This window comes from Tyto alba, unplaced genomic scaffold, assembly GCF_018691265.1.
Source record: "Tyto alba isolate M040663 unplaced genomic scaffold, T.alba_DEE_v4.0 Super-Scaffold_46, whole genome shotgun sequence".
In the NCBI taxonomy this organism is placed as follows: Eukaryota; Metazoa; Chordata; class Aves; order Strigiformes; family Tytonidae; genus Tyto; species Tyto alba.
In genome coordinates this window covers 7,801,777-7,816,129 of record NW_024881322.1, presented here as the reverse complement: position 1 = coordinate 7,816,129, position 14,353 = coordinate 7,801,777, and the positions used below count along the sequence as shown (strand labels likewise).

At 38.3% G+C, this 14,353-nt stretch overlaps 1 protein-coding gene across 3 annotated transcripts in view; it reads right to left on the bottom strand.

The window, feature by feature from the left end:
- LARS2 (leucyl-tRNA synthetase 2, mitochondrial) overlaps positions 1-14,027 on the bottom strand; it is a 96,093-nt gene extending 82,066 nt beyond the window's left edge. The window contains exons 1-4 of one of the 3 annotated variants that reach the window (XM_032987856.2): positions 13,944-14,013; positions 13,499-13,536; positions 11,033-11,283; positions 9,074-9,202 (exon numbers count right to left, since the gene is read on the bottom strand). In XM_032987856.2, the coding sequence (XP_032843747.2) occupies positions 9,074-9,202; positions 11,033-11,275 (372 nt within the window). In that variant the 5' untranslated portion in view covers positions 11,276-11,283; positions 13,499-13,536; positions 13,944-14,013. Of the gene's footprint in view, positions 1-9,073; positions 9,203-11,032; positions 11,284-12,944; positions 13,058-13,498; positions 13,537-13,943 lie in introns of all 3 variants that reach the window. The other 2 variants (XM_032987862.2, XM_032987845.2) reach the window with 2 other exon arrangements.
- Between the last annotated feature and the right edge of the window lie 326 nt (positions 14,028-14,353).

The window sequence follows — 14,353 nt, the reverse complement described above, 5'->3', positions numbered from 1 at the left end:
AATAATAGCAAAACATGACCAAGTAACATTTTACAGGTTGTAAGAAATAAAAATTTTTACCCCTTAATGTATGTATTTATATAAAGAAGTTGTTCTTTAGTGGCATGTAAGAAAACGAGCAATAAGAAAACAAGCCCTGCAATATTAATCTCATAAACTACCTCCATATGAAAAATCTGTTAGTTTTGGAAGCATAAGAGCTATTTTGTCACTGGTTTGAATTATTTTTATTCTTCTTTGCCACAACCTTCCAATCCTCTGACTTCAATGGATTCTTTCATAAAAAATACTTTATAGACATGCTTACAAAGGTGCCCTAGGCACCAACTCAGTGTAAAAGCAACAGGATTTAACAGATGTGACTCCTCAGCATTGTTGTTTTCAATACTGAGCTAAAACTAAACCTGCTGTATATCATTACTTTGCTGGTGCGGCAACAAAACCAAAGGTATCAACCTGTGACCAACTGTGATTCAAGCCAGTACAGTAAGGGCCCATGCACAGCACATTTTTAGATTTATACATCAATAGAAATCAGAATGCTATTCTGTGTTGTGAATCTTCCCTCTTATGAGACATATTATTGTTCCTCATATCACAGTGTCAGAAAATTTGAGTCCTAACTCTGTGCTTCCCCACATTATAAGCACTACTGGCAAATCTCATTTGGAGCCTAAGCCACTTGTCAATGCCCTGTTGGAGCACAACTCTCCCCAGCCCTTCTCCTTTCCCTCCTCCCACCAGTAATCAAAACTATTAGTACAAAAGAGAAAAAAGAAAGGCAGATTTTACATAAACTACAAATCTCAACAGAATTTTTTAAGGACACACTAAAACATTAGTTTCTGCAGCTCAGCTCTTTTTAACCATTACTCTGCTGATGGTCTCTGGACAGAAATGATGAAATAAACCAGCTTTTTTTTTTTCATGTATAATATGTATTTTCTCTTCTTTAAACCCTCTTTGTTTAGACAAATGCCTTCTTTTACTTCAAGCTGATGCATATTAAGTGAGATTAGAAAAACTACTCTTGGTTAATTTTTGTAAAATTTGGCTTCTGAAGATCTCCTGGATATAGTTAAACAGCCAAAAGTGGGGCACAATCTAATTTCTCAAGCTCATATGCGAAAGGATGTGGAAAGAACAGCTTCACTAGCAGCTATAGACTCCCCAAAAGGGCTGACTGATGCTCCAGACAGTTAATGTGCAGACATTTTATCACTGTAGCATCAGCACTAGCAGGAATTATCTGCTCACACAGACCTTCCCAATTCTAGCATGTATATTAAAAATATCATACAGTGTATTCACTTATCACACTCAAAAGACGGTTCAATTCAACAACCAATAGCATTCTTCAAGTTAAAGGGCTGAAGAAGTATGCTAATGCAAGTTTCAATCAGAAACCTGAATTTAAAGAGACATTAAAAATATCCTCAAATTAATCTCCAGGATAGATCTATTTATGTGGTTGCTATAGAGATGAATGTAACATGCACAGTGGTTTAGAAAATGATCTCAAGTTTATTGTCTCTTCTACTTTTCTACTGTGAATGGATTTGAAAGGTTTGTGAAATGCATTTGTCTAAACAACAGGTCAGCTGATTCTGGCTGGAAGGTATGTTACATATCTACAGTTAAAATGCCACAGTTTCCATGAAGCACTTGGCATTATATCTTAACTCAGCCAACATAAAACACAAGGCTGAGATTAACTGTGTAGTTCTGAAAAGGATCAAAAATCTCAAGAGACATGGAAGAGGGGAAGAAAATATACAACTAACATGTCAGAAGTTGGCACAAAGAATAAAGGAACAGTTCAACTGTTCAAAACAAAGAAAAAATAGGTAGAAAGCAATTTTAAAGGCCAAAGGGTATTCCTTGTAGCTCCTAGATGGGTGGGTCATAGGCTCTAATTAGTAGAAAACATGGCTGCTCCCTCCAGCATTACAGACAAGCAGAGCAATAGATGCGATCCACTTTCTTGAATGCTGACTTGATTGCTTCTGACAGCAGTCTCTAAACCTTATGCAACTGAGGAATCAATTCTGCTCACTAGAATGACCATTCTTCCAAGCATCGCTTCTCTGTACAGACAGCACTTTCTCTAGGCCACAAGGAGAAAGAAAACAAATAATGAGCGTATCTTGCAAGACAGGAGGCCTACGTAAGTCTAAGGATGCCTATACCTGGTAAAAGAAGGCAGGCTATATTTACAGTCATTTTAAGACAGCAGAAGCCAGTACTAACACCAAAGGCAGCTGTGTGTTTCTGGTCTTCACAATGAAGTGGCCAGGTAAACTCTCCCTAGTTAAAACTGCTTAAGGTCCTCAGAAGTTCACATGATCAGGCAGGATCAGCTATGAAAGACTGGCATTTTCTACCACTCAACATACTATGTTTTGCACAGGAACATAAAGTTGCAAGGAAGTGATTAATTACTGTGGGGGGAACAAAGTGCTTGGTAACAACCACACTGAGCAGTCTTTTCAGGAGCAGATTATTAAAAAGAAAAACAATTGCATCTTGAATCATTTTAGATCCTACAGACCCTGACTTCAAATTAGCTGGAAGCATTGCTCTAAAGAATCATTTCACAGCATGGACAAAAATCTGTCGTTAATGATGGCTAGAGCTCTTAATGCGACTGTGGGACAAAGCAGAGGAAGACACTGTAACTCCACTAATTCATTTGTGAGATCTCAGCTCTTCCTCCCAGAGGATCTTCATCTATTCATTGCTGTAACTATCAGCCCATCACACTGACATTAGTAGGCGAGATCAGTAAGTACTATATAACACAAAGCTGACAATGATCTCATAACACTCAGTTCTATGCCTCCATCAACATAACTAGGACAGACGATTCAGTGAATTTTCCTTAATGTTTGTAAGGAAACAAAGAACTTGTTTGCTCTCCTGATGTGCTCAGTATGTCTCAAAACTATGACCAGGGAGCTGACATATCTTTCTTATATCCAGATTGATGCATTCTAGATTTTAGGACAGACAGCAGAATCAGTGTCAAAAATGCCTGTAAATAAATATATTTATTTCAGAGAATGTGTGACAAGAGAAGTCAACCAGAAATTAAGAGGCTCACTGACAGGTCAGTGATTTGAATCAGTACAGCAAAGTCTACATTTCTATCTCTAGTTATAGCCCCACGACACACTTGATGTGAACTAACCAAAAAAGGCTGAGAAAATAGGTCATCCATGGTCCAAAGTTCCAGCTGCCAGAAAACACCCCTGGCTCCAACAGCAACTTTCTGTCATCCTCTCTGCACTTACCTCACAATTGTGCAATCACACACAAGTGAGAGAGTGAGGACACGCAGTTGGAGAGGAGAAAGGAGAGGATGGCTGCTCCTTCCACTGTCCACCTACAATTAGGCTGAACATGTTGAAAATCTGATTTGCAAACTGACAGATTACAGATACAACACACTTTAAACACAAGATCCCCACCAGAATGCAGCCTAAATTGTCTTTTAAGTGTAGTAGGTAATAAACACTGTTACAGAACAGCTAAAAATTACCACCACCACACAATAAAAAAAAAAAGCAGACAAGGCACATCTGGAAACAGATTAAAATACTGAATTTTTAACTACTGTGTACATTCTAGCAAGGACTATTTCAGTGCTTCTCCACAACACAATGCTGCATATTAGAATTCTGATAAGGTACTTTCAAATTAAAAAATAATCAACCCACACAGATTTCTATCAAAACATAACTCTGCTTATAAAATGCTCTAATTTATTTCTTGTTGTCACAAGATACAAAATATGAGAAATCATTCTATGTCCATACACTACCACAAACACTTAGAAAACAAATCTCATCTTAATCTCACACATTCTTGTCTAACATAATTGCATTTAAAATAATACGCCATTTTCTCTTCTTCTTTCAAAATGAAACAGAGTGAGCTCCTTAACACCTTCAGTACTTGCGACTGGAAGACTAAATTTAAATAAGATGCAATTCACATAGGATACTTGTAATACTTTCCATTTGGTTTATATCATAGAAAATAACCTGGCAAAAGGACACAACAGCCTCACACACAAAAAAAATGGTGGAGAATAGCAACTAATGATGATCAGAAAATGGAAATGTATTAAAATAATTCATCCTACTGAGAAATTCAAGTTTTAGTTAAACTTGCCTTTATTCAATACCATCCACTTTTGCAATTTCAAGAGTATTAAGATTCACTGCTGAAAGGGAGAACAATTAATGAAAATACATCCAATTTTTAAAAAAACACTTTCTGGATAAAACCAAAAATGTTCTTTAAGACATTTGGGAATATTGTGGAATTATCACTGACAAGATCTGAATCCCACCTGTGAGGAGCAGTTTAAGTATATATAAAGAAATCTGATCCTGGTGTACAGGAATATCACCCTGAATCGTCAAATGATCATGCTCATTTCTGCACAACTCACACATGTGACAGTCTCGCTGTGGTATCAATTTCAATTCAAAATTTTATTAAAAAGATATCACAGGAACTATTGAACTGAATCACTCTCTGTTTACTGACTGCTAAGGGAATTATTCTCAGTCCTCCGAGAGGCACAAATTATCCACTTTGGAATTTATCAAAGACATGATAATGACAGCATGATAAAGCAATGGTAAATACTTTTTCCCTGAGCAGCAGCACACTTGAAATCTGCCACGGCGAAAATCACCACTAATATCTCTATAATTTGTACATGGCACTCTCAAATAATGAACAGGAAATCTCTTCTTACAAAACTCCTACATTTGAATTCACAACATGAATGTAAATTCACAGAGAAAACACAACCAAAAATTGCGCATTATAGTTCTGGATTGGTTTATTAATAGATACAAATTTGTAATTTAAAATATATAAATTACTTTTAAAAAATATTTTTAAAGAAATATGTTTGTAGTAAGATCTGTGACTAGAACTCTCCACATACAAAAATTGTTTTAATTGTACTTCAAGAAACATGTTATCCTTAACACATTTTGGAAAGAGACTAGCTCAGAGAATTCATGCTAAGTAATCTATATGGTTTACAGTTCCTACACAAAAACTTCAAACTTTATCTTCAGTAATTACAATATAAACAAGTTATCTTACAACAGATGTACTCTGCAAACCATTTACCCAGCAACCCAATCCAAGTGCATGACAGAGTTTGTTTCCCATGCATTGCCTACGGGTCCTTGAGGAGTGTTGAAACAAGACAACGCTTCACCAGTCAGATTTTCAGGTAAAACAAATGGGAGTTCCTCATCCAGCAGCACAATCCCTGTGCTGGCCCCATGGCCGTACAACCCTGGAGACTACCTTTGTACTGCAATACACACATTCATGCACCCCCTGCTGACAACTCTGCAAAGCTTATCACTCATCAGTACATTGGAAAAGTGGCTGCCTGTTGTGATGTTACACTTGCATTAAACCCCACCCTTGTACACCATTTAATAAATGACCAGCCAGTCAGGTACTGCAGAAAAGGCTGCTGCTCATTAGGTAATCTGTTTGATTGCACATTTTCAGTGTCAATAGTCACCAATATCATCTATGGCTTTATGCTGAAGCAGTATTTCTTCCAAAAACAATAGGGGAAAAAAAGAGCAACAAATTATTTTCCCACTTAAAATGCTGGTGAAGTACAGGTTTCTGGCAAATATCAGTAGATTTCAGTGCGTATTACCTCTCTATAATATTTTAATTGAAACAAAATCAGATCCTATCCAGCCAGAAAAATGAAATACTCATGTTCCATTTCAGAAAAACAAAAAAACAGCATCCAAATGATTTAACACTTTCCCAGTTAAGATTTCAAACCACCTCCAATATGAAGAAATTACATGCATGCATTCCAAAGAATGGTTCCAGTTTACTAAAGGAGCTTTAATCCTTACTTAAGCTTATCCTTACTTAAGTATTGTAACAAATAAGTAATTTATTGCCTGTTCAGATTAAATCAATATGAAATTAATTTACTATTTTCTCATAAAGGCATTCTCTAAGAAGTACATCCCCACCGTATTCAACATACATTCCTCTCTTATTCAAGCTAGTCAACTATGTACACACCATATGCATTTTCCCTGTTCTTTTGCCTCACTGTTTATTAGACAACAAATGTACACTGCAGTCTGAAGTTTACTGTGTGAACTGTAAGTCTGAATATTTTTGCCTGTATATTTCATGGTAACAGTCCATCATTCCTCATTGCCTTACAAACACTTTCAACCTATATGTACTGCTTCTAGCACAGTTTTATGACTCGCTAACCAGGGTCAGTTCTACACCTATATGTAGAGGTACAGTTTCTAAGATTATTTTATATGACTCTTCCTTTTTTTTTAGTTTGGAAATTATGGAAGCAAAGTTTAAACGACATTAATACTCAAAAATCTTTCCCTAAACTTGCCTTGAATACCTGAAATACATTCACTTCTACTCAGAATTTTGACTTGGGAAAAATTAGCAGTCCCTCAACTTTCACACATGCAATATTAAAGCTGAATTTCTAGAAAGAAAGAAAGAAAGAAAGAAAGAAAAAGATACAATCAATAGAATAACCTCAAAATTATGCATACTAACATTTTTTTGTTTCTAAAGCATTGTCTCATGTCCTGAAGAATTCCAGTAATTCTGTGAATACAAGGAAAAACATTTTTCTTGAGAATATAAAATTTTATGTATGATAAGACATAACTACATCATAGCCCAAAGCCATCACAAGAAAGAAATCTTTAATACATTATACAACTGTGACAATGGTCAGAGAAAACATCTAGAGGCCGATGAATTATTGAGAGAAAAATCAATTATAAAGACTTTAATTCTAAGCGATGGAGAAATTAGCATGGCTAATAAACAAAAGTTTTTTTAAAGTAAGTGTAAGTTCCAGGAAGTTAATGTACAGCACTAACACAATAGCTCTTAGTCTGACATACTCAGAAAATCATCTGAGAGATCTTTAATGTCTCTTAACCATACATGAAGATTAAATTCTTTGACTGCCCACCTTTAGTCATAAATAGATGTTCAAAGTGGTTAACACAACAGAAGATACGCATATTTATAGAAATTCAGCATGTTCTACAGGCACTCTAGTATCCTTCAAAGTCATTTTTACATGAAATATAAAAATAAGCTGAAACGCAAGATTTAAAAACTTTAAGACTTTCAAAACTTTTCTGGAAAAAAAAAATAGGCAATCATGGAAATAAAAACTTGCTTTCACAGTGGCTCTTGTATTTCATTGCAATTATATTTTATTTTCTCCAAAGGTTTCTACTAAAGGTGCTTACTTCCCCTGTATTCAAAGGCTAACAACCTACAGCATCCTATTGGATGTAGCCAATTATTTTCACTTTATTTTAGCAAGTAGAAGAGGAAGCAAGTTTTCATCTTTCTGAACAGAAATTTAATGGATATCTCCACTGTTATTGATGAGAGATGAGCCATGTCCTGAAATGACATTTCCAGTGGTCTTAACATCAAGCAAGAATCAAGTCCCTTCAAGAGCCTAGTTAGCTCATTTTTTTAAGTGAGATCTAAGTTCTGGACATTCAGAGGAGTTAGGAAAGATTAGTGTTACAACAGACATTGGGGGTTTTTTTTCTCATTTAAAGTCTAAGGCAGTTATTGCTTTTTCCTGTAATTTTAAAAGCATGAGAATGCATTTCTGTAAAGCAGCAGCACATACTCAAGCGTGCAGTATGTTCATCATTGGCATAAAATACATAGTATTTGGAAAGGCAGCACGCTGAATAATTCAGTGACAATACCTTTAAGAGTCTTATGGATGGTGATAAATCCAGGAAAAACTACACTTCTATGGTACTTGTAGCAAGGAAATTGCACTTAGTGACACAACGAGCAACTAACATTTATTTCTTCATCTTCTTTGTACTCTTTGAAGGTTCTGATTCCTATATTCTTGAGCTGCTCCATCTCTCTTCTACATTACAGAATTCCTTTCTGAGTCTCATCCTAGACTCCTGTCTATAGCTATTTCTTTCCTTTTTGTTCCCTACCCCAAAATTGCGTATTCTCTTTCCATACTCCTCCTTCCTACCATTTTTAACATTTTCCATCTACCAAATGTCATCTTCCTCCTTAATATGGTTGTCACTCAGGCCACAATTCTCCCACATCTTCCTTACATCCTTCAAATTTTACCCACCAGCCTTTACTGCCAAACACCAATTAGGATCCCACCTGTAGACTGCAGGGATGAGGCTCTCGGGACACCTGCCGCTTACCAGAGAGAAGGGAGCAAGGGAGAAATTATAGCAGGCACAGGGTAACCGGAAAACAGAGGGACACAGAGGGGAAAGTGGAATTTCTCCTTGCAGATGTAGCAAGTATGTTAGTCTCAGCCTATCTCGTAGACTTGTACCTTCAGAAGACAGCATTTCAGATGTATGAGCAAGGCTGAAACAGGCAAGCCAAGCGGTCAGCCGCTACAGAACAGAAACCTCTACAGTTACACCCACACGATGCGAGGTGTGACGTGACTCTGCTCCTCTGACTTGCAGCAGTCATGAGAAAGGGTTTCCCTCCCAGCTGGCACAGAAGAGCAGGATGTCCCTCTGAGTCTGACAAAAGGCATCAACCAGTTCTCAGGAGCAGAAGAGGTGAAAGGGGTTGACTTCTGTGCTGTCCCAGTTTTCTCTTGCCAGCTACACCTTCTCCTCCCCCATGGTCCCACACAGACAGCAGTAGGGTCTTCAGTCTCCCATCACAGAAACGGTGTGGCCCACATCTCATCAACACTGTGCTGCGTTTCAATAGATTCACACAGCTGATACAGCATCAGCTGTATCATTGGAGAGGGCTTCTAACAGTTTAACAATGAGTTCTGAACATCACCTGTTCTAAAAAAGTCTCAAATGTCAATATTCAAAGATCCACAGGTCATTATCTATGCATCTGTAGCATATATTCCAACTAAAGCTGCACCTTAATTGACTTTGGAAAATACTAATTTCCTGACCAATTACGATATTAAAACATAAAAAAACCCCACCCAGTCCTACTACCAATCTTTTCTTACCTGCCTCCCTCTCATTTTCTGGAACCGAGCTACTGCATCACTGATGGTGTAGACACGAACATGGCCCATGTGAAGCTTTCCAGAAGGATATGGGAACATAGAAAGCACATAAAATTTTGGTCTTGATTTCTAGAAAGAAATTTTTAGAAAGTTTTAACTGCATGAGTTAGCATTTCATTTGAATAAACACATTATAAAGTACACGGTACCATGAAGAAAAACAAGGTTCTGCTGGAACTGATCTAAGTGAGCTCTGAGAAAGTTAATTGGCTCAAATTCTTTGGGGCTGTAAATGGATATGTTTTCTCTGACTTTGCTGCCATCTCATCAATTTATATTAATATGGCACTTGAAAATTGTTTTTAATCAACTTTTATTCAACAAGAGATAAATTAACATAACTGCATCTTAATAAATCACCATTCCCTACCATAGCATCTGTAACTGATTATCTGTGCGCTCCTAATCTGTCGCACCAAAAAATAAAAACATAACAGATTAAATTATCCTCCTAACAGTTTAAATAAGTGTTTTACTTTGTATTTACAACAAACATAGAGCTCACTCCTGGCCAGTTGCTTTTTGTCTGCTGAACTGCAGTAACTCACTGAGTGACTAACTCAGTCATTTGCAATTCCATCAACATCCACTGAAGTGAAACTGTTCAGTTCCACTACGTATGCTCAGATCCAAAGACATCTTACCTGCACTATCTTGCACAGTGAACATAAAGTAATAATCTAATTTAGGCAGGTTTTGGTAAATTGACAAAAGTTACAGAGAAACCAAACATTATCTCTCTCACATAAATTATTCCTAATATATCTTGATTACCACTGAATTTATCATCCATACATGCTTGATAAGTTCCTACGTTATTTTTTCTTATGCTAATAATGGGAAAAAAAATATGGGCAGCTTCTACTATTCTGAACAAAACTCTATTATAAATATTTATCAAATATTACTTCTTTATCCAATAATAGTAAGATTGTCTAACAATAAGATTAGAAATAATCTCAATACATCATTGCAGCACTATACACTATTTGCCTCTCAATATGTTATTAAATCTACTTCAACTGTAAGGATAAAACAAAAAATATAATTAAAAGTACAGCTTAGAAGTTAATGTATGTATCATATATATGACACCTATGTATACATGTATTGCCAGATATTAAAGACACAAGCCTAAATTAATGCTTTCTCTGCTATATGTATGCATGCACATCATTTTCATCTGGTTTATTCCTCAGAAAAAGCAAGCCTCTTCTCTTTTTGACTTTTGGCTAGAATTAATTTTTTGTTGGACGGGGGCACATTTTAGGAAATAAGAACAAACATGAAGAGGCACAAAAATGTTCTTATAACTATGTGACTGAGCATAATTGTGAAGGCAAAAAGAGTCAGAGACTGAGATTACCACTGTTTTCAAGATCTTTTATTGCATGGTAAAACTTTTTTTTTCTGCATGTCACCCATTGTTCCTAAGACACTGTAAACCAGAAAATATTCTTAAAAAATCATCTTCCCTTAACATAGATTTTAATGAGTCACAGTGTGTAGTGTAATAGATTTCCCATAATCATTGGGAGCAAGATCCTAAGAAAATTTTTTACAAAAGTTATGAATGTAGAAGATGTTTCTTTTAATACTTTAAATAATTAATTTCTAAATGTGGTATAATATATTAAGAAATAATTAATTACATAAACACCTCCTAAATTTACAAGTTCATACTTTGCTTATCACCTTGTTTTTCCTCAAGATTTTATTATTATTATTATTCCATTTATTTCATCAACTGTTTCTAATAACCTACTATCATGCAAAAGTATTTTCCCCCGAAATGTAAAATATATCTCATCATTATAAGCCAACTAAGTTTCAATTAATTTCATTCTGAGAAAACAAAAATATTAAACATGTAATTTCCAAGTTTCTCATATTGCTTACATCAGTTTCTGAAATTCTGCAGAACTGATCCTTTATTCTTGGGAGCCACCATTTTTCAACTCTTTTTCTTGTCTCTAACCCATAGCTTTTTTCCCATTTCCCCGTCTCACTGTAAATAGTTCTGACACAAGCAGGAATCAGTCTTCTCTGCCATTTAATTAATCCCGGGAAGCCATTTAGTTGTCTCTTCAAAGAGAAGGAACAAGTGCCAACTCTCTGACAAAGCGACTGCATTCTTAACATTACGATATCTGAAAAAGACAAAAACATGTATTTCAGTCTACTGTACAGAACACAAATTCATTGGTTATTATGATTATACAGAAATTTGGTAGCTATGAAACATATTTTAGCTTGATTTAGATTACTTGGCTGTTTTCCATGGTACTTGCATGTTATTCCCATGTGTTTGAATTATAAAAGCATTTATTTTTCAGCCAAAAGAACTTAACTGTGGCCCTTGCATGGAATAAAACTGTTCTGTTAGATTCCTTCTCTAGTGAGATACAATTCCTGCATTCAGTCTCCCATAAAAGGAGGATCGGTCAATTGAAGGTTCAGGAATCTCAGCTGCCTGAACAGAAGATGGCTAACAGGGTGTTAGTAAAAATTTAGAATGAAAGAGGGAGAAGAGGAAGTTGGATGAAATTATCCTGTAAAACTACTGAGTTTGTCATCACTGAAAAGAGATGGGGGAGTATGACTATAATTAGTAGATTTCAACTAGACATTCTAAATTGACTATTTTGCTAAGGCTTCCTCATCAGTATAGTTTCCTGCAGGAACTGCATGAGAAACTTACACTGTTCAGACAAGATATAATTTAATAAATCAAGCAATCCAGGTCTCTTTCAACTAAAAATCCAGTTAAAAGAACTCCTCATATGCTTTAGAGTGAGTCTTCTAAAATAAAACTACTCCGATGTGAGAAAGATCAAATAGTGCCCACATTTGGGGTTGGTTTCAATAAGATATTTACTGATTTTACTTCCTATGGTAGAAAATATGGCATTAAAAAAAAACCACTCTGAGATTTCTTCCTCATCTTCACTCCTAATGCCTTTTTTAAAAACCTTGTTTCTTTATTTATATTGATGTTTCCTACCCTCTATAGTTGTGGGTTTGTTTTTTGTTTTTTGTTTTTTTTTTCAGATTTTGGCCTATACACTTGACTGTTGTACCAAGCTAGCTATTTCAGTCAATTCATGACTTTTTCCAGAGAGTAACATCAGTAAAATCCCTGTGCAAAGAAAGTCTGTATAAGAAATAGTTTTATTTATGTATTTCCCATACGATAGCAACATTATCAGTAGAAATAATTGCTATACCACCTAAATTAGGTCCCCAGTAAGCTGGTGGGAGATACACTTCCTTGACATTCACCACATGTGTACACAAGCCCTCACTGCCTGTCTCACTACGTATCTACAGAATTGCACCTTTTCTCTCTTACTTAACGAGGAGGCTCTTTTAAAGTTTTTCATTTACATACATCATGCCAGTACTTGAAATTTTTTCTTGCTCATCTCCCAAATCTTTCTCATAATAATAACAACTCCAGGGCTGAACTCAGTGTTCCCGGTGCAGGTGAACATAAGTTATTCAGGAGACACCTAATTTCTCCCCCTCCATAACCCTACACTTATGCACTCAGCTCAAAATTAACATGAACATTTCAGTGTTTTGCTCATGCTTATTATTTCCTTATTACTTATGTCTTATTTCTATTACTTCAAATTATTTTACAACAGAAAGGAGTACTTCCCTACGGCAGGCCACTTTCAGCATTGTTGATTTACAAAATACGCATTTTAAAACACAACAGTTATACACATGTGAATCCTTCGTTGAAGGGAGACAGAAAAGACACAAGCCAGACCCCATCCCTGTGCACAGCACAAGAGAAACCCACCTGCTAATGTTGCCTACCAGGGCACATTTGGGTGACCTCAGGCTCTACCGGTCACAAAAGCAGGGGTCAGAGCAGTGGATGTCACTGAGAAAGGGGTCACAGCCTGGGTCACACTGCGTTAGAGCAAACCTCATTTAAACACACGGACTTTCAGAATGAGAAAGAGATCTGTGGTCTCTTTCCAGCTCACAGACCCCCCTCATGCACAAGATACAATGATCAGCAAGTCACACATTGAGCCAAGGAAGGACACGTAGCACAGAGGGTAACCAAATACAAAATAAGTGTCACCAAGGGCTTCTGCCTTTCCAGGCATGGCACTAGAACAAGGGCATCCCAGCCCAGGGCTGGATGGGTCTTCAAAGGAGCAGGTTAAAACCCAAAACTGTCCAACTCAGGCAGGTGTTCCAAGAGGGGAGGAAGGAGCTGGACTGATAGAGGTACAAAGGTTGAGACCCTGCTTTGAAAAGATGCAATAGACACACAAGAAAAGAACCCTTTACTACATTAAGGTACGGACAATTGCTTGTTAAGGGCCTGCACATTTCACTCACCCTGCAAGTGAGGCAGGCCGGCAACTTCCTTCCCTTCCCTGCGATTCAAATTTGTATTAAAACCCCCAAAATCTCACTACATTGTTCCCGCTGCAGTTTTACTAGCAAAAGCCCCGTAGTGGTGGCCCGCTGGGGGAGAAGCAAGCACAGGAGCAAGGAGCTCCCTCGGCGGGCAAGGACGAGCGGGAGAGCAGTGCGGGAGAAGGGCGGGGGGGGGCACAGGGGCCGCTGGCGGAGCCGGCAGTGGCGGGGCGGCGGCGGCAGCAACAGCGAGACTGACGGAGCGGGCGAGGGGATGCGCGGGGGGGGGGGAGTGGCGGGCGGCGGCAGGTACCGGGGGCAACGGCCGCCCGAGGGTGAGCGTGAGGAGGAGCAGAGCCCGGCGCTCGTTGGCCTGGCTGGAGGCGAGCCCGGCGCTCGAGCCCGCAACCGTTAACTCACGCACCCTCAGCTCCCGCTCCTGGCCCTGGGCGCCGCCATCTTGGTCTCGTTTCCGCGGCAGGCGGGCAGCACGGCGCATGTGCGGGCTTGGCCCCCCTCCCGCGCACGCGCCGCGCGGCACCGCCCCCTCCCCACCCCCCCGCGGGGGCGGGGGCAGCGCTGAGGGGCCGCCGCCAGCCCGGCCCTTCAGCCCCAGTCGAACGGTGCCGGAGGCGGAAAAATTTGCCCGAAATCTCCCGGGTTTCTAAGCGCCGAGTCTCACCGTGGGCAGAACGGGCGGGGAGCGTGGCCGTCTGGCACGGCAGCCTTTCCGAAGGCCACCCGGGTTAGGCGGGATCCCCTGAGAGGCTGCATTGGAAACTTGCCCTGAAAAACGTAGGGCTAAAAGTTGATTTTCAACAGTGATAGGCAGTT